The sequence below is a fragment of the Fusarium poae genome, chromosome 3 (assembly GCF_019609905.1).
Source record: "Fusarium poae strain DAOMC 252244 chromosome 3, whole genome shotgun sequence".
NCBI lineage: Eukaryota > Fungi > Ascomycota > Sordariomycetes > Hypocreales > Nectriaceae > Fusarium > Fusarium poae.
In genome coordinates this window covers 7,198,479-7,221,140 of record NC_058401.1, presented here as the reverse complement: position 1 = coordinate 7,221,140, position 22,662 = coordinate 7,198,479, and the positions used below count along the sequence as shown (strand labels likewise).

Below are 22,662 nucleotides of genomic sequence, written 5' to 3'. Positions count from 1 at the left end.
GGGTTAAGTGGGTGTCGCGAACCAAATTATGGAGGCTCTGATGTAATCTCCTGAGCTTAGTAATGCTGTGACTATTAGCTAGAGGCGGGGTAACGTGGTGATGATCGCAATTACCTACGAGACACGGTCATCTATCTAGTGCAATACAAGAAGAGCTTTCATTTAAATGCTGAATTGACTGACTATACAAATGGGATCTTTATAGGCAATGTTTGGTATGAAAATTAGAATACAAATTGATGTTCTTCCTTGTAGACATCTCTATTATATGGCACACAGGCCAACTCAATGTCTCAAGGTGCTGGCAACCCTCTCTCAATCTGTGCCACTTCCTGTCTCTCCTCCTTCCCCTCGGTAATGCCGTTACTACTACGACCGGCTTGACTCCTTCTGGCAATAGGAACAGTTTCCAGAATATTGTGACTGTTCAAGAAAATGGCGTCGACCTCCTCCAATTGACGGCCGCTGGTCTCAGGGAAGAAGAAGTATACGCCTAAGATCAACAGTCAGAGTTTGCGCTCTTTATTCAAGATATAGAAGTGCACTTACTAGGAAAAGTGAGACATATGTTGATGACGGCGTAGATGATATAGTATTTGTACTTGAGGGTAGCTAGACCAATGGGTGTGATTTCGGCAACAACCTGTGAACATAAAGTTAGACTTTGGCTTATCACATATAGACGTCGTGCAAGTGCTTACAAAGTTGAACAGCCAGGCGGTGCCTAATTAGTTAGCAAAGATTTCAGGTCGGATTTAGAGTTGGTGAACCTACCAGTTGACATTGCCGTAATGGGCACTCGATGACTGAGAGGCGAAATCTCAGCAGCATACAAAAATGTAAGTCCGAGGAATCCAGTAGGGAAGAAAAGAGAGAAAAGGAAGATAAATGCCGCCGCAACTCCTACCGACGCCGTGTTCCCCGGCTGTGATGACCCGCCCGCAACAACAGCCATGCAAACGCCCATCCCCAGAGACGAAACCATCATCAACTTTCGACGCCCGAACCTATCTACAGTCAGGACACCAATGGGCGAGCAGATGGTCTGCCAGGTAAATACGGAAGCAGCAATGATTTTTGCCGCTCTGGGGGTTTGGCCCAAGTAGTCTTCAAAGATCTTGGCCTGGTAAAAGGCCAAGGCGTTGATACCGGACATTTGCTGGAAAAGCTGCGCAGCGCAGGCCAGACACATGCGATGTAAGAGGCGGAGCCGCCCGTTGGTAAAGATATCCTTGAGCTTGGCCTCTCCTGCGAGGGCCAAGGACGTCCTGATCTCGTCGATTGCTTCCTGCACCTCAACAGAATTCGAATCTGTATCAGTCAGGTCTGCTAGAACCTCTCTCGCACGATCCTCTCGACACTTCTTGGTCAGCCAGCGAGGTGATTCTGGAAGCAGCGGCGTAGTAAGCATAATGATGATCGAGATTACGCCTGACAGGGCCATGGGGAACCGAAAGGTTACAGAGCCGTGATGGAAAGACATTCCCAGGTTGGTCCAGCCCCCGATAGCCAAACCGAGAGAGATAAATAAGCCTTCAAGCATCACCGCAGCGCCCCTATGGGCAGCGCCCGAACATTCAGCCTGCCAATTAGGAGCCGTGGCCGTGATGTGTCCGAAGCCGTACCCGGAAACCAATCGACCGACGATGAGCTGCGGCAGCGAGTATGAGGATGCCTGGAGAGCTGCACCGATTGTGTTGATCAGGGCGCCAAAGATGATAGTCCTCTTCCTACCCAACTTGTCGCCCAGCCATATGCAACTAAGGCAGCCAAAAAGACAGCCAAGGGTGTACATAGCCACTACCGTTCCCTTTTCAGGATCAAAGTTATAAGTATTCAGAATCGACATGTAAGGTTTAGTAGCTTACCTGAAGGGTGGAGTTATGGTCTTTCGTCGTTCCTTTTGTATGCACAGTGTCGAGGGCAGGGTAGGTCTCTACCCATGATGGAAGACTGAGAAAGCCTCCAGCAATAGAGTTGTTGTAGCCGAACCTATTAAAATATGACTGGTTAGATGTTTCCATATTCTTGCCAGTTCATACGTGCTTACAGGAGATAACACGGCAGAATGACAGCCCAGATCTGGGCCATCTGGAGTTTTCTCCCTCGAAAGCCGAAGAAACTCATCCTGTTCCGAGATTGACTAGGTTCAAAAACTGTGTTTTTTTATGAGTTGATTTTAAATGTATACTTCGGGACTTACGCCTCGAAAAGCACCAAACAAAAGTTCCGAGATTGAGGCTACCAAATCGAGTATAATTAGTGTACGTTAAGTGGATTTAAAAACGAGGAATTAGAGTATAACGATAAGCAGACAGTGGTGAGATTATTATGACAATCTGGGAATCTAAGGAAATAGCTTTCCTTTTATCTTGGGAAGCATCCAAGGCAATCCTCAAGATTCACTAGGAGGGTTGTGACTTGAACATTTGGGCAAACTCTAATATCGTGAGGCTTGGCCGGGGTGGTCTTCTTAGTTAGACGGATGAACCGACGGAGAGTAAGTCGGCACAGTCGGCCTAAAGAAACATCGGCCCAACCGACGGATGAACCGATGACTTCGGAACAGCCAACGAGAGATCTATCAAGTCCGTCCATAAAACACTGAGTGTTTTAATCCTTCCAACTCGCATTTAAAAACATTTTTGATACATCAATTAATCTGTTGTTTAAACATTACGCAAAATCGTTTATTAATTTGCATTGCTACAATGGCTACTAGACGACTCGCCACCTGGTCGCACAACCTACAATACTCAGACCTCCCAGAAGATGTGGTCCGCGCAGCTATCCGAAGCTTCTACAACTGGGTCGGCTGCACCATAGCAGGAAGTCGGCATGAAGCCACAAATATTGCCGTAAGTCCAGCACCCGTCAAACAGCACAGCATAGCTAATAAAGGCTTGTCAATAGTATCAAACACTGTCGCCCTTCTTCGGTTCACCTACAGCGTCTCTCCTTGGACATCAGGGAACTTCGCGTTCGGACGCTCAGCATGCGGCGTTGATCAATGGTATAGCGTCGCATGTCCATGATTATGATGACACGCACCTTGACACCATCGTTCATCCGACAGGACCGGTGGCGAGCGCTCTTCTTGCTGTGGCAGAATGGAAAGGAAGTATTTCAGGAAACCAATTGATCACCGCTCTCGTAGCTGGTATAGAAGCCGAATGCAAGGCTGGACTTGCTGTCTGGCCCGAACACTATGATGTGGGTTGGTAAGTGTGCATCTGAACATCCGTATACTTCACAAGCTTACAATCCTCAAGGCATATTACCTCAACCGTCGGATCGATCGGAGCGGCAGTCGCAGTCTCGAAAATCCTAGGATTATCACCAATAAAGACCACCCATGCCATCGGTCTCGCGGCTACACAAGTCATCGGCCTGCGAGAGATGTTCGGTTCACACTGCAAATCATTCCACCCTGGCCGCGCCGCTCAAAACGGCCTGTTAGCTGCTGTCATGGCTGAAGGAGGTTATACTAGCAGTGGAGGTGCACTGGAAGCGAAACGGGGTTGGGCTGCAGTCGTCGGCACCAACAAGCCCGATGTGCTCCAAAGCCTGGATCACTGGCTCAGTACCACGAATGAGGATGGCTTGTCTAGCCAAGGCACCGGTCGCTGGGAGATTCTGCGGAATAGCTTCAAGCCTTTCCCGTGCGGAATCGTCATCCATCCTATCATTGACGCTTGCATACAATTACATGCGGAATTGACCAGGCAGGGACACAGCCCAGAGCAAATCGAATCTGTCACGGCCGAAGTCCACCCTCTCGTGCTGGAACTCACCGGGAAGAAAACCCCTAAAGATGGCCTGGAAGCAAAGTTTAGCGTTTATCATAGCGGTGCATGCGGTCTTCTCCTCGGCAGAGCCACACCGTCAGAGTACGAAGACGATGTTGTACTCGATCCCGCTGTTATTGCTATTCGCGATCGCATCGTTGCAAAGATCGATACAAGCATCACACCAGACTCAGCACGGGTCAGTGTTATTCTTCAAAACGGACAAGTTTTCACGAACCATGTAGAGCATGCAGTTGGCAGTAGCTCAAATCCTCTGAGCGACACAAAACTGAAGGAGAAGTTTATTGATGGATGCAGGAGCGTTGGAATACGTGACGCTGAAGCTGTTAGCCAAAAATGCTGGGGGCTAGAAACGGTGGAAGACATACGGCAACTTACAAAGCACCTGTAGCTACTGTTATATAGTTTCAGACTTTCTCAAATCAAGACTTTGTTCCGTCTCTGCATTGGGCTGTTATCAGTATCGGATACGCCTGGAGTCTAGAAATGATGTTTCGTTCTGGGTTGTGACAGGTGGTTGATTCATAAATCTGAGGAATGTCGGGATAAAACTTGGTTAATTGCTATATAAACTTCTACTGGATCTAAATCACTTCTAAGTCTTTCGTAGTCTTTGTCTAGAAACATTACGTACGTATAACCACAATCATAGCTTTGCCTTGGCCTCTTCATCTCTCTTCTTCCCCTTCGTCTTCCTCGTCCAGGGAATAAACCCACCCATTTCTTCGAGGAACGGCAAGTCATTTAATATGGGCGCATCTGCAACCAAAGGCAGGACCTTTGAATCAGCGATACTCGCTGTCTTCAGCGCCGGCTGGTGAGGTCCAATACACAACTCAAGGTTCATTCGCGAAACCTCCATCCACATTTTCGCGGCTGGTTCACGCTCGTGCTGGTAGGTCATGAATGCTTGGCCAAGTTCAAAGAACGTTGGGTCTGGGTTAGAGCGCAGGACACGTTTCAAAGAGTTTACTAATGCGATGGAGTCTTCAATACCGCAGCATGCTCCTGCTCCTCTGATGGGGTTCATCTACCGGATGTTAGTATATCACTTTTCAAGTTGCCAGAGTAAAACACACCTTGTGAGCCGCATCTCCTACCAACACCATTCTTCCCCAGTGCCAGAACGGCAGCACACCCTCGTCATAATTTGCTGTCCCACCAGCAGTCTTCTTCCTCCAGAGATCTCCAAAGGTCAAGCCATCAGCGACATAGACATCCAACCAAGGCTTGGCCGCATCTTCAGCGTCATTCTGTCCAAAGTATGTCCTCTTTCTCTCAGCCGGAATGCGGTGATAGACGATGATCATAGCCTCGTTTGTGTTGGTGAAGACTTGCACGTGAGAATCTTTTTGGTAGACGTTGATGTTGCTGCCCGGCTTAAGTCGTGGGTCGAGAGCTGCTTTGGCAAAAACACCGGCGTGAGTTGCCTCGAAGGGGTTCACGCTATCATCGAAGAGGCCCTTTGGTGCTTGGGCTACCATTTGGTCTCGGACACTACTCCAGACACCATCGGCGCCGACGATGATTGATCCTTCTTCGACAGTACCATCAGCAAACTCGACTTTGACGCCTTTTTTATCTTGTGTTATTTTGCTGAGTCGCTTGTTTGTTTTGACGCGTTCCTCTTTGTTATCAAGGGCGTTCAATAATGTCAAAGCAAAGTCCAAGCGGCTGAACAGCGACATGGGATACCCGAACCTGTTTCATGTCAGCACTTTATTACAGAGTATACGATCCTCAACTTACATGACTTCAAGATTCTGGAAACCTTCCTCCTCAAGAAGAACCGTGCCATCTGTTGATCTGTGGATAGCCCTCATCATAGATTGGCTGACGGCTGAGATTACATCAAGAAGACCGAGCTGGTGAAAGATGCGCATAATCTGAGGCCATACGAACACGCCGTAAGCCGGTTCAGGGGGAACTTGTCGCCTCTGCTCAATAAGCACGTAGTCGATACCAGAGGCTTGTAGCGCGTGTGCCAGAACCAGACCGACCGGTCCGGCGCCGACAACTATAACCTTGAACCCCATATTATAATATTTGGTTGATGATCAGTTCAAAAAGGGGGAGAAAAATAAGATGAGAATGTGAAAACAATGTCCTTTGTCTTTGTTATATGTTGGATTAGCCTATGTTGATCCTCTGACTGAAATACCCGTCGGGTTTTATCCCTCGCATGGTTTAGCGCTGAGGTGAGCCCACATTCTAGCGTGTGGCGATTGGCAGCAAACAAGCCGATGGATTCCTCAGTAGGGATTAACAATACTCTTCTATCCCCAGTTGATAATATCACGAATCTCTCACGAAGACGGGAGCAGAATTTAAAGGTCAATTGACTAGATTATTTATACCGAGCTATGCCTTTAAGGCTTTAATTACTATTATTAACGTGCTTGATAAGCGAGTGAGTCAGATAAGCGAGTGGGTCAAAAATCTTAACCCTCTTTATTATCTAGATGATAAAATTGCTTCAATTCATTCAATTGACTATAACTACTCACTATACTCATCTCCAGAGGCCTGAATATCCTCTTGACATGTTCTTGCGTTATGCCCGGTCTTGCCGCATACACCACAACGCCGAACACCCGGTCCAACCGACCTTCCTCGACCACCACTTCTTGATGATTCTGCCACTACCTGCGTATTCACATCTATCTGATCAATTGATTGTAATGCTTCCTGTACAGTCATCGCTCCTCCTTTCTGTAGTCTTGTTCTTTTGCCCTCCGGCGCCGGCTTAGTATTGCATTTGCCTCTTCAAGATTTCGGACCTGATCTCTTAATAGGACAACCTCATGCATAACTGCCAATGTTGCTTTTGTATTTGACTTAATAGCCTCAATTATTGACTCTGGGGAACTGCTCTTATGCATAATAACTCGTCTGGTAAGGTATTCAGATTGAGATTGAGCCTCTGTTGCTGTCTTTGGGGTCTTTGAAACCCATGGACTTGGTGGTTGACTTGCCTCCCCAGGAGGCGTTGGAGTCCGTAACTGTATATCAAGCTTCGAGACGACGGTTTCTGGGTCAAGAGGATAAATTCCAGCTCCCCTAAAAGCCCCCTGGATATTGCTCTCTGTAAAGGTAGCTTGAAAAGCGGCATAAAAGGCTGGGAAGAACTCGGTCTTAGAAATGTGGGTTATAGAGCATCTGATCAGATGCTCTATTTCTCGACCATAAGCATTCTTCAGTACTGAAAAACACCCGACATCGAGAGGCTGGAGTAGGTGGGATGCATGAGGAGGCATACAAAGTGTAATGATCTTGTGATCCTGACAGTATCTCTCAAAGTCGACAGAGTGGTGACTTTCATGACCATCGAGGATCAAGAGACGATAGAGACTAACTGATCGCTTCGCTGTTGATCGATCAAAGTGTTTTAGCCACTCAAGACCCAGCTCGTTATTTGTCCATCCATTTTGGCTTGTTGCAATAACCCAATCGCCGGGGAGGTTGCTTTCTCGATACCAGTTTGCAAGATGATACTGGCCTGAACCAATGATAAACGGCGGGATCGATTGACCTTCGGCATTTATCGCTGGAATTGCAGTAATCCATTCACGGTTTCCTGGCTGCACTGATTTTGGCCTTCCTTGCCTTTCTGAGCCTGTGACTACCATCCCGGACTGTATAAGGCCCATCATAAAGCCGGTCTCATCAAAGTTCCAGGTATCACCTGGTTGGATACTGTATTTAGCGATTGTGTTCTGTACAAGCCGAAACCAGCCACGAATAATAGTCGGATCTTCGCATTTAGCTCTCTGATAGTCATATCTCCGAAAGATACGCGTCTTTAGCTCTGGTTGTCGCTTTATAAAGTTATGAGCCCAGCGCTTGCCGACAGGTGATGCATCGCGGTCTGCAAGTAGAGAATTGGCCATTTCTTCCACAAAACGGATTCGCGAGGGAAACCCTCGCGAATCTAGGTCAAGAATAAACTGAACTATAGTCTGTTCTTCCAGATCAGATAGTCGCCGCGAGTTTGGGCCGGAATCACGTCGTGATTGAATGCCATTTTGGCGGCGGCGTAAGGTCTCAAATGGAACCTTATATATACCTGAGGCGCGTCGGAGACTAAGATTTTGGTCATTTTGAAGGGCCTGAAGGGCAAGAAGAATTCTAGCTTCATTTGAAGACTGTGACATAGTTGCTGGTTAAGAAGTATCTGATCAGATTGAAATGTTGTAAGGTGAGGGATTTTTGACCCACTCGCTTGTCTGACTCACTCGCTTATCAAGCACGTTATATACTTTTCTAACTAATTAAATTAGTTATTATATATAATTAGTATATTAAATGCCTCTAGGAATATATTTTATATTTTAAATAGCTTAGCCTTTAACTTTTTTATAAGTTTCTTTTTAAGTCTTTATAATTATTTTAATTTTTTTTTTTTATTAAATATAATTATAATATTTAATTTATAAATAAAAGCTATTAATTTAATCTTTATAAGATTATTTTTTTTCTTTATTATATAAAGGTTAATAGTTTTTATATATAATTATTTTATATTTTTATAATATTTAATAGCTTTTTTAATAATATTAAAATATATTTTATTTAAATAGTTATTTTTATTAATTTTAATATTTAATATTATATTATATAAAACTTATAAAAATAATTAACTATTTATAATAAAAAGCTAAAATTAATTAATTTTAATTAAAATTATAAAAAAAAAAAGTTATTATTATTTATTTAATATAATTAAAGCTTCTTTTATAAGTTATAGCCTATATTATATTATATAAATTATATCTTAATTAAAAAACCTAGTTTTAAAAAAACCTTAAATATAAAGAATTATTAATAAGTTAATTTATATAAATAGATTAACTTTTATTAAAAACCTTAAGGAAATTAAAAAGGCCTAAGTAAAAGCTTAAGAGATTATAAAAAAATAAATACTCTTCTATATTATATTATTAATATCGATATTATTACTATGCCTTATTACTAACTTTGTATGTTATAATCCTTTTAAGAAAATAGCCTAATTTAAACTTGTCGATTATCTCTGGTTACTGTGTTTCCTATATTAGCGTATAAAAATATCGCGGCAAACTAATGTTCCTTTCATACTATGACCTCGGTGACATATAAGCAATGTTTCTCATGGATCAACTAGCTCTTGCCCCTTGTGTCATCTCGTGATGAGACCTTTCTGGGACACGATAAGCTTACACAATGGCAATTAGAATATTTCACATGAAACTACCAAGTCTTTGATCAAGCCCTTTTGGCCATCCTCTCAATGAACGACAAGTTTGTAGAAGTACATCACAAAAGCCAGTTGCTCACAATAGGTTCCAAAAATTTGTATTTGTATTAAATCCAGGCCCAGGTGAGAGCAGCTAGACCAGTTCCATTCTATGTTGACCAACTATATATCATTTTCCCCGTCGTAATATGTATTATACTAACATTTTCGTTTATCTAATATTTCGTTATGATCCCATATTCCAGGTGTTGACATGTTTTGTTCCTTTCCAATTTTTTTTGACTTTTTCTTTTTGTCTTTTTTTTTCTTGATTAAGTCAAGCCGAGGAAGAGCGGCAAGCAAAAGGCGCAACCAATCTGGACAGCCAAAGGCACAATAGCAAATGTTCCAGATGAAAACTCCCCGGGCGCAATAGTCCAGCCCCAAGGTGCACCGGTGGCCATGTATACCATGCCACCGGAGAGAGCGATGCAAATAAGGAATGTGTACTTGAATCGGTGCATCATCTTGTTGAGGCCGATGTAGATACCTGTAGGACCCAACTCTTTCGAAGTCGATGCCCATTCAATGTTGATGGAAAAGGCGTGGCAGAGAAGAGCCTTGGCACAGTTGATACTGATGCCACCAAAGAAGAGAAGGAGGAAGGGAAGCCATTTGGCTGCTTCCAGGATAGCCAGGAAGAATGACTTCTCCTTGAGACGGTGACGGGTCATGCTGGTTGCAACTGTTCCGATACCGTTGAACACAACCAGCAAAGAGACCCAGATACCCCATGAGGGCATGTAAAACTGGTCGAGGTCGTAGAAAAAGAGACCCACGAGAACATAGTTGATCATGGTGAGGAGAAGACCGGCAGCAATGGCGTAATCTGCAATTGTTAGACCGAGACACAAACATGAGATTGGGATGAATACTTACAAGTGAAGATGTAGGCGATGATGGAAACCTTGCTGGAAACCGGCATGTTGCTCCAGAGGAATCGGAAGAAGAGCCTGGTGACAGGGCCCTTGTAGATCCACTGGTAGAAAGGATGAAACACAAGCTCGTTGCATCCATAGGCGTATTTCTCCCATCGATTCAATTCATCGTAGATGGTCAAAGAAACACCCTCTTGGAAACCACCGTTGTGGTAAGTAGCCAATCGACAAACCATACCAGCCATCTGAACTCTCAGACTGATGTCGAAATCTTCAGAAACGTGCGCGTCGGACCACCATTTGGTAACCTTGTCTGATGGATCAACGAAGGAAACACTCTGGACAGCCTTCCAGCGAAGAAAGGCATTGTGACCGACAAAGGGTGCGACGTCACCGGTACCAACACCATACTTGATAGCGGTGTAGACGACGTTGGTGAAGTAAGTGATACCGTTCTCGAAAATGTTGTGGGCGACTTGCATGACGCCTGATCCGTGTTGTAGAATAGCGACCTCGGGACTCTCGTACATCTCGAGGGCGCCGTAGAGAAGACAGTCGATGGGGACACGAGTATCACAGTCAATGAGAAGGATGATCTCACCCATACGGATGTTACCCTCAGCCCAGGTCTTGCCCTCGTCAGCGTCAACCATGTTTTGCAGAGCCTGGTCATAAAGACGATCGTCGTCCTCGGCAGACAAATCCTCGTAGTTGCAGCCACGGTTTTGACACTCAAGCTCAGTGAGTCTCAGCATCTCATCTTCGACTCGGTTGGAAAAGGCAAGGCAGTAGTTCATGTTACTAGCCTTTTTGAACTTTCCCTTCCTCACGAAGCCAAGTGCGTTGGCGCGACCCTGAGGAGACATGGAGCTTTCATCCTGGTTGTCGACCTCAGGGTCCACAGGGGGAGAGCGCTTGAACCAAGAGAAGCCTCCCTTGCCCTTGGGGCTCTTCTTGTTAGGAAGACGGGCGCAATAACCAATACCGTTATCCCGATAGTATTGCTTACGCGCAGCGGCGAGTTCAGGCTGAATGCACTGCATACCGTCGTCGTTGATGTAGACGGAAGCTGTGCCACCTTGGTTCTCATAATGCTGGATGGCAGCCATGACTGAAACCATGGTAGGTACAATGACACTGCGAATTTAGCAAAGGTTGGATAAAGTAATGAATACAAACTCACCCTCGAAGGCCCTCCTTGTAGACAGGCATCTGTACAGTGATGTGAGGAAGCTGGTAGTCCTTGTATCGCTTGGGGTTTGGCTTGATGGCTATTGAGCGTGATCAGCATGGTATCTTAAAGGCGTCGCTAACTCAGAAATAGTGCACTTACCAGAGTGGAACTTTGAGTTCTTCAAACACATTCCAGCTGGGAGGATAAGTTGAAAGGCACTGCTGACAACAACGATGAAGAAGAACTGTGATACGTGAGAAGACTGTCATCTGTCCATGGATTGCATGTCACTTACCAGCGATAGAACCATAAGAGGAGGAACGACAGCAGCCAATGCAAAACGCTTAAAGTCACCATCCCAAGACCATTGTCGGATAAGCTAAGTTGAATCAGTAACTATTAGAACTTCACAACCACAATGCAACTTACTCTCGAGATACCCACAGCCTGGGTCAGAATAACCAAAATCATGACAATGCCGATTCTGACGGAATGAACATACAGAGTAGGTCGTCTAGGCGCTTTACCCTCAATGTCACCGTCGTCATCGTCGCCACCCTCCTCGACTTTGATGGCAGCTTGATAGATTTCGTTGTTCTCGTCAATCGCACCTCGAACGGGCGTGTGATAATTCTCAACAGAATGCTCTTCAGTCTGAGCCAGCAGACCTTGGGGCATGTTGGGACCAACAATCTTCAATCAAGTTAGATGAGTAAAATCACAGCCCGCGAAGTAAAACTTACAAAACCCAACATCTGCTTCTCAACATTGTGTGCGACATTGAGAACATTTCTCGCTTCATGTGACCAAATGAGTACGCATCGCTCTTGGACAACAATGCATGCGCTGGTGAGATGTACAAGTGAGATATGGATATCGCTTAGGCTGGCAACGATGGGAATACGAGCACCAGTGTCTTCATTGACAAGACACACCTGATCAGGCTTGACGGTGTCAAGGACTGCGTTGGTCACCTCAGAAGACATTGAGACAATAGCACTCTCGTTGATGCGACCAATAGCTGCCGCCAGATCTGGGCTTGGGTCATCTGGATTGTAGAGATAAGAGCCATCAGGCTTCTTGAGCGCAATACATGTTGATGACCAGCCACTGGTGATGGCGGCAGCGGCAGGTTCATCGAACCAGCCTAGGAGAGTTGCTCGACGAGCAATGTACTTTGCGACCTGGTATTGTCAGTTTCCATGGTCCATGACCTGATTGAGTATGTATCATCATGTGGTTTGATGATCGTCAACCTGCAGGCAGATGTGGACCAACAAGTTACCCATCGCAATGGGTCAAGTGCAAGCAAGGGCGGCGAGGGCAAGGGTAGAATGATACTGAAACACAGCTAATGCTCGTCAAAGAGAAAAGGTTACTCACAACTGGTAGATCCGCAGCCGTGGCATCGGGAATCTGCATAACAGCTGGCGTGCCCGAGTAAGAGCTGTTAGAAGATCTCGTGAGTTGCCCTCTCCTCGCAGCCAACTCTGGAGATTTCTGCTGCTGCATGAACGAAAGCGGCTGGGCAGCAGGAGAAGGAGGTCCATGATCACCAGCCTCAAGCCTCTTGAGCGTGGCAGAGTCCATGGTTGGACTGGGCGGCTGGAGCACGCCCGTCTCAACAAAGCGAGAGGCAGGCTTCTCTGAAGTCATGGTTGGGCTCACGTGGAGGTGAAGACACGAGATGGCTTCAGGTCACACGCAGCTGTGGAATAACGAAGGGTTGGGTCCAAGAAGTCAGAGGATCAAAACGAAGGTAAAGATCTGCCCACGGCAGAAAGAAAACGACAGGACCAGGGGGAGGGGGGAAGGGTGTGGAAAATGGGGACGAGGGAGAAAAGGTGAAGGAAGAGGATGAAAGGCCCTTCAAGAAGGAAGCCAAGAGGAGGATGAGGCAACACAACAAGGTGAGTTGAGCAAGGTAGAGAGTATGATAACCGCGGGTCAAGCAAGTTATGAATGTCTTTGTTTTTTGCCCACACGCCTTATCCGTGTCAGAGTGAGATTCTACAGTACAGCAGCAGGACGACAAAACAACACTAGACAAAGATACCAACGGCGTGGCGAGCTTGAGCTGAACCGCCGATCTGAGCTGAGATGGAGTCTGGAATCGACCACGGACTCGGATATGATGATTGATTACCTTTGCCGATCTCGTATGTAGGCGTCAGGCCAGAGGGAATAAAACGTGGGCGGCGGTGATGGTTGCCTGTGGTTTCGCCTTCGCATCTATCTCTTTGTTGGGAACGGGAGGATATCATTTTCTGGGCATGCATATCTTTCTCTCTCTCTCTCTCTTTCTCGGTGAGATTCAGACTCAGGCTCAGTCTAGGGTCCAGCCAGCCAGGCCAGGCCAACAATCACAATCAAACGAAAACGGATCCCTGTTTACTTTGCTGCAGTAACTGAATGCACGAGAAAAACGTGTTCTATCGTCTCCTCTTGGCCCCCCCTCCTCCACTGCCCCTGTTGTGCTGTACCTGGCCTACGGGGAACGGAGCAATACATGGTTGTTGTTGGCGCCCATGTCACCTCAAGCGAGCTGATGCCAAGTCTTTTTTCTCTGAAAGAGTAGCAATAACATGTCGACCCGGCACGTACCGTACCTGTAACCAGAACAACTTGGCTAATGTACCCGCCACCGGGATTAATGGCTTTTTGGTGGTGTCCGTTTTAGAGTTACAGTTATTTACTGTACAGTAACAGTTGTTGTACGTCGTTGAAGCCCAGCCTTGTCAATTGAGTTGACTGGTTAACCAAATACAATTTAAAATCCAACCTTTTGCTTTTTTCTTTTCTTTTTTTGTTACCCCTCTGAGCGTTGGATGTTAAAGTTTCGTAATATCCCCGCCATTTTGTCCGAGACTTGAACTTGTGCCAGTGGGGATCATCATGGACCAGGGTGGCTAAAGGCGAACTATATTGAGCAAATCACGAACAATCTTTGTTGAGTCAAACAAAGCAAGGCTGTAGTCCACGGCACAAAGTGGGTTTACAGGAAAAGAAAAAAGAGACCAACCAGACAACGCCTCGTAAGGAAGATAGACGAGAGGGTCTGTTTCTTCTAGCGTAGGTATCGGAGCGATAGGGGAATCAAATGCGTGGTCAAAACACCCATCGGCAGTTCGTTTAAAATGAGGCAGCAGAGCGAGGTCAAAGTGGCAGAAGTGGGTTGATCAAGGTCTGTCTTTTGAGTTTTACGAGATAGCTTGCAGAAAGCGCCATGTACTCATGCGGCGTTGTTTGACAATTAATCATTAATCTCTCTCTCTTGTTTTTTTCTCCGAGTCGCTTAATCATAGCAGGCTAATATTAGATCAAAGACAAAGAGGATATCACCAGCCATCGAGATATGATACCGTACAAGATCCAATAGAGACCAAGAGAAAACCGATCAAATGCACGTAATACGTTTCATACAAGAACAAGATACTATAGTAGAGAAAAAAAAACAAGTTTAACTCGGGAATATTATCCCAAGAGGTTACAGTAGCGCGGGAAGTGACACAGAAAGAAGTTACTGTAGAAAAAAGATAACGTCGAGCCAGTATATTTATGGGATAGTGCAGTGGACGGCCCGTCATCCGCTAGGGATGGGTGTCCTCGCCCTGGACCTGGCCCTGGACCTGGTCCAAGATAACGTCCCCCTGTACCCCTGGATCCTGGTCAACAGAGAAAAAGACATCTCATCTCTTGGCGGTTTGTACAGCGATAGAACTTCCTCTTTGATTGCTAGCGGCATGATTCTGCTGTTGCATCGCATGTGAAACCTGCATTAAAAATATGCAGTAATACTGGTTGTACAGAGAGAGAGAGAGAGAGAGAGAGAAGAACTCTTTGTCTCTCGGTCAAACCGGGGGTTCTTTTTTATCCCACCAGTCCACGGCCCGCAAAGCCTTATTTCGGTGCTAAGCCAATCGCGACATTTGACACCATTTTGTGGCTTATTCTTTTCTCCTAGACCAGTTTCTCTTTATTTTTTAATCCCCCGTCGCCGCTGACGCTGACACATTTTTTTAGTCTATTAGGTTAAGCGTGTTTTTTTTTTATTTGTTTATCTCGACATGTGCCTGGGATCTGGACTCTGGACTGGCCGAACCTAACTAACCTCATGTTTTGTTTGTTGGTCGTTGATATGGAAATATTGGTTGCTGGCGTGAGGCGAGATTACTCTACATCTCAACACTTTTCATTAATGCCTGTATTCTTATTCTTCCTCTTCTTTCTTTATCATTCACTATATTGATATCTTGCATTATCACCTCATCAGCACGTAAGGCGATAAAGTTCAGGTGTTTGTTGTTCAAGGTCGAGACCCAATCTCTTCCTCTTTGAATCCCTGTCCTCTTGTTCGTATCGGGTTTTTGTGCTTTGAAGCGAGTCTTGGTATTCTTTCAGCTGGACAGCCAGCTTCATCCTCCGAGGCAAAAAGGCCGAATGCATTCTTGAAGCGAGACGTCCTTGGATAAATTCGTTCACTGGTTACAGTTACCTTTCCCCTCTTCCCCCGTTCCCCCTGCCTGGTCCTTTGTTTGTCAGTCCCCAAACCAAACCAACATTGGCATATCTCCACTTTCGTAATGGAAGGTTCAAGGAATGCTACTGCGACTACCTCTGCCGCTGCTGCGGCGGTGGAGGACTCTTCTTCGCAGCGTAATCCTTTTGATACACCTGGCGTTGATAACATTGATACCAATCCCTTTGCGACACCCGCTGTTGCGACGCCTGCTGCTGAGTCTGTAACATCACGACAATTGGGACAGACTCGCAATACTTCTTCATTTGATGATGGTATATTGTCTATTTTATTTTGTCTTTGGATTTTCCCAACTAACTTCTACAGTGCCTACCGTTCGTCGACGTTTCAGAAGTAGTCGTCTCCATGGCGAATTTGAGAAGCCATGGATAGAGACTAAGAAGAAACAATGGAATTGGGACAGCACCATTTTCTACACATGCATCTTTCTCGGTCTTGGTAAGTTTTTTCATTTTGTTTTTTGTCTTGTCAAGATCCTAATAACAATTTCTAGGTCTCGGCGGATTTCTCTGCTGGACAGAGTCACGAGTCCCTCACCACGATGTAAGTGAATCTCATGATATTTATCACGATCTCGAACTGACTGATTTAGTATTGCCTGGTCATGGACGACCATTTCCAGAACCTCAATAATTGGAACCATGAAGTTCAAATGAATGGCTTCGGGTATGTTATCTCCTCTTCTTTTTATTTCGTCGCTAATGATTTTCAGTACCGGTGCTTTTGACTGGACTACCAATGATCCAGCCAACTCTTATGTCGACGCAGAGGGTCTTCACATTGTCCCTACAGCGACGACTGAGAGCACTTCCATCACCGGTAATCAACTTCTCAATGGGTTCACGGTCAACATGACCACCAACAGTCGCACCTGGGGAAAGTGCACAGCCAAGAGCCTCAAGAAGAATGAAGACCGTTGGCCCTGTGCGTCACGCAGTAACGCCACTCTTGGTCAAATCATCAACCCTGTGCGGTCTGCGCGCCTAAACACAAAGGGCAAAAAGACCATCAAGTACGGGCGCGTCGAAGTCGTGGCGCGTATGCCTAAAGGTGACTGGCTCTGGCCTGCTATCTGGATGATGCCACAGGATGAGGTCTACGGCGAGTGGCCCAAATCTGGTGAGATTGATATCGCCGAGAGCCGTGGTAACGATGCAAGGACGTACCCGATGGGTAACAACCTTGTGTCTTCGGCGCTTCACTGGGGAACTGCTACAGAGAATGATCGATGGAGGAGAGCTTATGGCGAGTGGGGAGGAAAGCGAGTCCTCTATTCTGAAAAATTCCACACTTACGGTTTGGAGTGGAGTGAGAAGTATCTCTTTACATGGCTCGATGGTCGTCTCCGAGTAAGTCTTTTCTCTTCACTTCCCAACAACAATCACTGACTTTACTTTTTTGCAGCAAGTTCAATTCTTTGACTTTACCAAGAACAAGAATCTCTGGACATATGGAGAATTTTCTGGTCAACCCATCAACGGTTCCATCCCCGTGGACCCTTGGAGCAGCACTGGTCGTAGAAACACACCTTTTGACGAATCATTCTATCTCATCCTCAACGTTGCAGTCGGCGGTACTAACGGCTGGTTTCCGTAAGTTATTCCCACTATCTTCTCCACGAGTACCCATATATCTATCTATCTGATACTGTCAATCCACTTTTCCCCGCTGCGATCTTACATCGACAATTACATGCTAATCTATTCTGCTTACAGCGACGCGATTGGCGACAAGCCCTGGGCCGATAGCAGCGAGACCCCTATGCGAGACTTTTGGAAGGCCAACTCTACTTGGCTTCCCACCTGGGGCCCTGTCAAGGATCGTGGCATGGTTGTAAAGTCTGTCAAGATGTGGCAGGAGGGTAGATGTGGTGGAACTGTCAGATCTGGTTGAAGCATCCATCATGCAAGATTAATTTTTCTCGGGTCTGAGTTTTTTTCTGGGTCTCGGTGAGGGAATGAGTAATACACAGAATGGTATCGATATAATGTCTTTTGATAGTCTCACTTTCATTTTCGTTTTTTCGCATTTATCTATCTTATCCCCCCACGTGGTGTTGCTTACACACGTTTGAACTAAATTCTCACCACATGAACGAATACAACATCATTGGCGGAACATTGTCTATCTCTCTCTATCTTTTATGCTGTCACTTGTAATCTTTGTTCATCTCTTCTCGATCTTGTGTCAGACTTCGGAATATATTCCAGATTGGCTTGTGGTCCATGCTGACAGTTACCATTCCACTTTTTACATGCCGTCATGATTTATGTTACAGCCAAGATTACAACTTACGGTCGCATATCTCTTTACAGGGAATAATACAGGGAATAAAATGTTGAATTGTCACAGATCGTCGATGGGATTTCTGATCAGAGAAAGAGACAAGACGGATGATTTGCAAGTATAGTGTGGGTTGTGTGTATTTTTATCCATACTACTGTGTTGTACCTTAGCTAGTAAGACCCTCGATGCATATAGCATAAAGGCCAAGGACTTGTGCGTTGGCAAAGCATTAATTATCCTAGAGAAGACATTTGTACGACCAACACACCCAATATACCGGTCTTGGTATTCTGCCAAGCGAAGCCTCAACTGGTTACATTCCGAAACTGCCATGATAAGACCCTGGCTAAGCGCTCGTAACCTGTAAAGCTGATAAAATATCCTTTTGATGCAGAGCAGATGCAGTCTCCCCTGTCTTTTGCAGGTAGGAGAACTTTTGCCTGCAGCCAAGGCTCGTGTTTTTTTCTTGGTTCATGATTCTCTCATAGTCTCTCTCGGTGTGGGTTACATTTATACTAGGCCAGGGGTTCTTGGTTGCATCCACTTCCCTCGGTTATTTTCTTTTGACCAACCGGGCCAAGACCATGTTTTCCTTCCGAACTGCCAAATCGAGCAGGGGTGATTGGTTCAACGTGGAGTGTTTATCTGTGCAGCAGATATCTTTTACCCGCCCAATTACGGTAGAGGAACGCCATGTCCGAGTCCCCTGAACCTTTGTCCAAGAGAAATGATTTTGTGATACAGTCCGTCTCTCTTAGATCCAACTCCAATTTGCCTGGTGGATAGTGGTTAAAAAAGACTTCGCCCTAGTTTTGGTTTCAAGCTTATCGTGGATGGATAACTCTATAGATGAGCCAACGTTTTAGACTGGCCCTAAGATAGAAAGTCTCAGACATGTCAATTGGCCCAACTCGTTCCTCAACTGCTCTCCACAAACGAAGGTTCAGGGGTTCAGGTGATGGTCCATGACTCCACCCACTCTCGTACAGATCGAGGAGATTAGCAGCCTCCTTGGCTGGCAGCCTGGATCCCGCTGAGAATACCCGCTGAGATCCCAGCCCTAACCCTGTCGATCAAGTTACAAACAACACCTCAGGCTTACCTTGAACCCATTCCTCGCCCAAGTAGAGCCCCGAAAGGTCCGCCTACAGCACAAACCCCATCACAAGGCTGAGCCGAATTACGCCGGTCAGCAATTTATTAAAGACCTTTTGCCAAGACATACCTGGTTGCCTCGACCGTTTAGGCCAGAATGGATCCAATATGCAGTAATACTGGCCTGATCCACCGACAAGCTATCCTCTCAAGTTGCTTCTTCTGATCACAAGACTCTAGGCGTAAGATATTCTACTACTCTACTGTGTCCACGCGCCCGTTGACCTGCATAATCACAAGCACTATTCACCGTTCCGCGTGCACAATAGTAAGAATCTTAATTGTATTAGGGATGGGGATTATGGGCTGACTCTTAGACTATTGAACAGCTAATGTATAGGAAAGGGGCGGAATTAAAGGGCAAAGGGATGTGGGCGCGAGAAAGGTGAGAAACTTTGCTATCCTCGGGTATGAGGACAAGTCATATATGTACTGGTTTATCCAACCACCATGTCAATTTCTCCTTCTGAGTTTCTGCATTGCATGGGGATTCATTCCTTCGTTCACGACAGAGTTCCAGCCCTTCTGCACATCACATCCCACTTCATAGTATCCACCCCTTGATACACTCATTTCCTTTGCTTTTATCCAAGTCTTTCGTTATTTTGTTTGCCTATATTATCTTCCACGCCCCTCTGCTACGTCTGTCACCTCGCACAGCATACAGTCGTCATGGTGGTGCTTCGCTTTGCCGCGCTCGCCGCAGCGTCCCTTCCCTTGACTTCTGCGAGTGCCATCTTTCGCAGGGATCTAACGGCGCCTGAATCGCCACGCGAGGGCTGGAGCTACTTGGGCTGCTTCATTGATAGCACGTCCAAGCGCGCTCTCGATGGCCCTGTTCACTATGATGAGACTGGCCTCACAGCTGAGACCTGCGTCGCCCATTGCGTCGGTCTCGGCTATGCATTCGCGGGCATGGAGTACTCCAAGGAGTGCTGTAAGTAAACCCTCTTTTAAGGATATGCATGCAGTGTGTTTGTAAATATTGATCGGTTTTGTGACTGACCTGCGATTTTGTGACTAGTCTGCGGCAGCAAGAGGCCCACTACAAAGACAGATGAATCTGATTGTAACATGCCATGCACTGGCGATGATGAGCAGCCTTGCGGCGCTGGCGACAGGTTGACTGTCTTTGGCAAGGCTTCAGCTGGCGGATCTTCTGTTCCTTCAGGATCCCCCACTGAGACTGCTACTGCTACCGCCACAGCTTCTGCCTCTGCTTCCGGAACTGCTGCTCCCATCGCCACTGACTTGCCTGGAACCTGGTCTTATGCAGGTTGCTACACTGATCCGCCGGGCCGTGCCTTGCAAGCAGCCGGAACTTCAAGGGACATGACTCCCCAGAAGTGCATTGCCACTTGCATCGCCGACGGCTTCAAGATTGCCGGTGTGGAGTATGCAGAGGAGTGCTTCTGTGGCAATTCTCTTAACAATGCTGCTTCCAAGGTCAAGGAGTCTGACTGCAACATGCCCTGCGCGGGGGATTCCAGCCAGATGTGTGGTGCTGGAAGTCGTCTCTCGCTCTACTCCGATGGAGACTTCGAGATCAACCCCATCCCTGTTGCCAAGGAGGATGACCTTCCTGGTGACTGGGAGTACAAGGGCTGCGTCTTTGATAACAACAACCCCTACCTTCTTGAGTGGCTCTATGAGGACGCCGGCAGCTATGCTACCAGCAACATGACCATCGAGACCTGTCTCCTCCGCTGCCAGAAGTTCGGCTACTCCGCTGGTGGTGTCGAGTACGGTCGCCAATGTGTCTGCGGTGATCTCAAAGCCGTCGAGGCCAGGGGTGATGTCTGGAAAGACGACAGTTTCTGCAGCATGGCCTGCCCTGGTGATCGCAACTCCACTTGCGGTGCTGGAAACCACATCAACTACTACGAGTGGACTGGTGAGTCTCTCAACACCTTCCACTACGCATCTGGTCCCAAGGCTGGACGATACGACCACTTTTCCACTTCTCCTATCATTCCCCTTATCAGCTCTGTTGGTATCAACGACAAGGTTGTTTTCGTCGAGAAGCACGGTACGTCTGATGACGACACCGAGGGCTCTTTCGAGTTTGACTACACCACCAACATCTATCGTGAACTTGCTCTCAAGACTGATGTCTTTTGCTCGGCGTCCTTCACTCTTCCTGACAAGGCTGGTCGTATCATCAACATTGGTGGCTGGTCTGCCGAGTCAGTCTACGGTATTCGCTTCTTCACTCCTGATTCTCCCCAGGGAGTTGACAATGGCACAAACGTCTGGGAAGAGGATTACACGCAGCTGCGACTCTTTGATCCTCGCTGGTATCCTACTGCGCTTGTTCTTTCCAACGGTTCCATTCTTGCTATGGGCGGCGAGTCTGGCTCTGATGCTCCTATCGTTCCCACCGCTGAAGTCCTTCCTCACCCTGCCGGCGTGACAGAGTCGACTTACCTCGACTACCTTGAGCGCGCTGAGAATATTGGTCGAACCAACTCTTACCCTCACATGGCCATCTTACCTTCTGGTAACATTTTCTTTACTCAGTTTAATGAATCTCGTCTTCTTTCTCAGACCGACTTCCAGTCTATCAAGAAGCTGCCTGACATGCCTGGCCAAGTCGACAACCCATTGACAGGTCGCAACTATCCTCTTCAGGGTACTTTGATGGTCCTGCCTCACAAGGCTCCTTACAGCGATCCCGTCGAGGTTCTCATCTGTGGTGGTACTACTCATGAGCCTGGTAATGAAGCTCTCGACAACTGTGTCTTGATGGCGCCGGATGTTGAGGGTGCTGAGTGGACCATTGAGCGCATGGTAAGTGGACATCGTCTTCTCGCTTCTGCAGTGTCACATACTAACAGTCACAGCCCTCCAAGCGTGTCATGCCCAACATGGTCGCCCTCCCCGATGGCCGTTATCTCATCCTCGGTGGAGCCCAAGTCGGTCGCGGTGGTTTCGGTCTTGCTGACAATGCCAACTTGAATGCAGTCATGTACGATCCCGAGGAGCCTCTCGGCCAGCGCATGACCGTTCTTGCCAACACCACCATTGCCCGCATGTACCACTCTGAAGCGGTCCTCCTCAGCGACGGAAAGATTCTCGTCTCTGGCTCTGACCCTCAAGATCAGGGTAAGCACCCTCAGGAGAAGCGCATTGAGTACTTCTGGCCCGATTACCTCCTGTCTGGTGCTACTCAGCCCAACTTTACCATCTCGGACCGCGACTGGACTTATGGTGAGAGCTACACTTTCACTCTCACTTCTGCTCTTGAGGAGGGTGCTTCAAACTTTCGCGTCTCCCTCATGGCCTCTGTAGGTGCCACTCACGGTGTGAGCATGGGTCAGCGTACCTTGTTCCCTGAGTTCTCCTGCTCTGGCAACACTTGCAGCGTGACTGCACCTCCCAATGCCTTCGTCAGTCCTCCTTCTTGGTACCAGATGTTTGTGCTTGATGGACCTACTCCTTCGCACGCCATTTGGGTCCGCATTGGAGGTGATCCAGGCCGTCTTGGTGACTGGCCTAGGCTTCCTGGCTTCACTCCTCCAGGTGTTTAATTCAATCATATCTTC

General features: G+C 46.8%; 6 protein-coding genes across 6 annotated transcripts; 3 read left to right on the top strand and 3 right to left on the bottom strand.

Moving 5' to 3' along the window:
* Positions 1–293: 293 nt before the first annotated feature.
* On the bottom strand, positions 294–2,127 carry FPOAC1_009821 (uncharacterized protein; the record flags this gene model as incomplete). Its single annotated transcript, XM_044854236.1, has 6 exons — positions 294–493; positions 550–643; positions 702–724; positions 775–1,810; positions 1,869–1,992; positions 2,051–2,127. The coding sequence occupies 6 exons, from the start codon at positions 2,125–2,127 to the stop codon at positions 294–296; spliced, it is 1,554 nt and encodes a 517-aa protein (XP_044706906.1).
* A 584-nt stretch (positions 2,128–2,711) lies between these two features.
* FPOAC1_009820 (uncharacterized protein) lies at positions 2,712–4,200 on the top strand (the record flags this gene model as incomplete). The annotated part of the gene is made up of 3 exons (XM_044854235.1): positions 2,712–2,858; positions 2,914–3,221; positions 3,273–4,200. 3 exons carry the CDS (start codon positions 2,712–2,714, stop codon positions 4,198–4,200), a joined length of 1,383 nt encoding a protein of 460 aa, XP_044706905.1.
* Positions 4,201–4,455: 255 nt separating this feature from the next.
* Positions 4,456–5,845, bottom strand: FPOAC1_009819 (uncharacterized protein; the record flags this gene model as incomplete). Its single annotated transcript, XM_044854234.1, has 3 exons — positions 4,456–4,839; positions 4,889–5,510; positions 5,559–5,845. The coding sequence occupies 3 exons, from the start codon at positions 5,843–5,845 to the stop codon at positions 4,456–4,458; spliced, it is 1,293 nt and encodes a 430-aa protein (XP_044706904.1).
* A 3,511-nt stretch (positions 5,846–9,356) lies between these two features.
* On the bottom strand, positions 9,357–12,792 carry FPOAC1_009818 (uncharacterized protein; the record flags this gene model as incomplete). Its single annotated transcript, XM_044854233.1, has 8 exons — positions 9,357–9,913; positions 9,964–11,099; positions 11,146–11,233; positions 11,296–11,380; positions 11,432–11,515; positions 11,566–11,829; positions 11,880–12,320; positions 12,520–12,792. 8 exons carry the CDS (start codon positions 12,790–12,792, stop codon positions 9,357–9,359), a joined length of 2,928 nt encoding a protein of 975 aa, XP_044706903.1.
* A 2,927-nt stretch (positions 12,793–15,719) lies between these two features.
* On the top strand, positions 15,720–17,569 carry FPOAC1_009817 (uncharacterized protein; the record flags this gene model as incomplete). Its single annotated transcript, XM_044854232.1, has 7 exons — positions 15,720–15,930; positions 15,983–16,114; positions 16,170–16,219; positions 16,269–16,342; positions 16,389–17,025; positions 17,081–17,268; positions 17,392–17,569. The coding sequence occupies 7 exons, from the start codon at positions 15,720–15,722 to the stop codon at positions 17,567–17,569; spliced, it is 1,470 nt and encodes a 489-aa protein (XP_044706902.1).
* A 2,220-nt stretch (positions 17,570–19,789) lies between these two features.
* On the top strand, positions 19,790–22,647 carry FPOAC1_009816 (uncharacterized protein; the record flags this gene model as incomplete). The annotated part of the gene is made up of 3 exons (XM_044854231.1): positions 19,790–20,054; positions 20,142–21,907; positions 21,961–22,647. 3 exons carry the CDS (start codon positions 19,790–19,792, stop codon positions 22,645–22,647), a joined length of 2,718 nt encoding a protein of 905 aa, XP_044706901.1.
* Between the last annotated feature and the right edge of the window lie 15 nt (positions 22,648–22,662).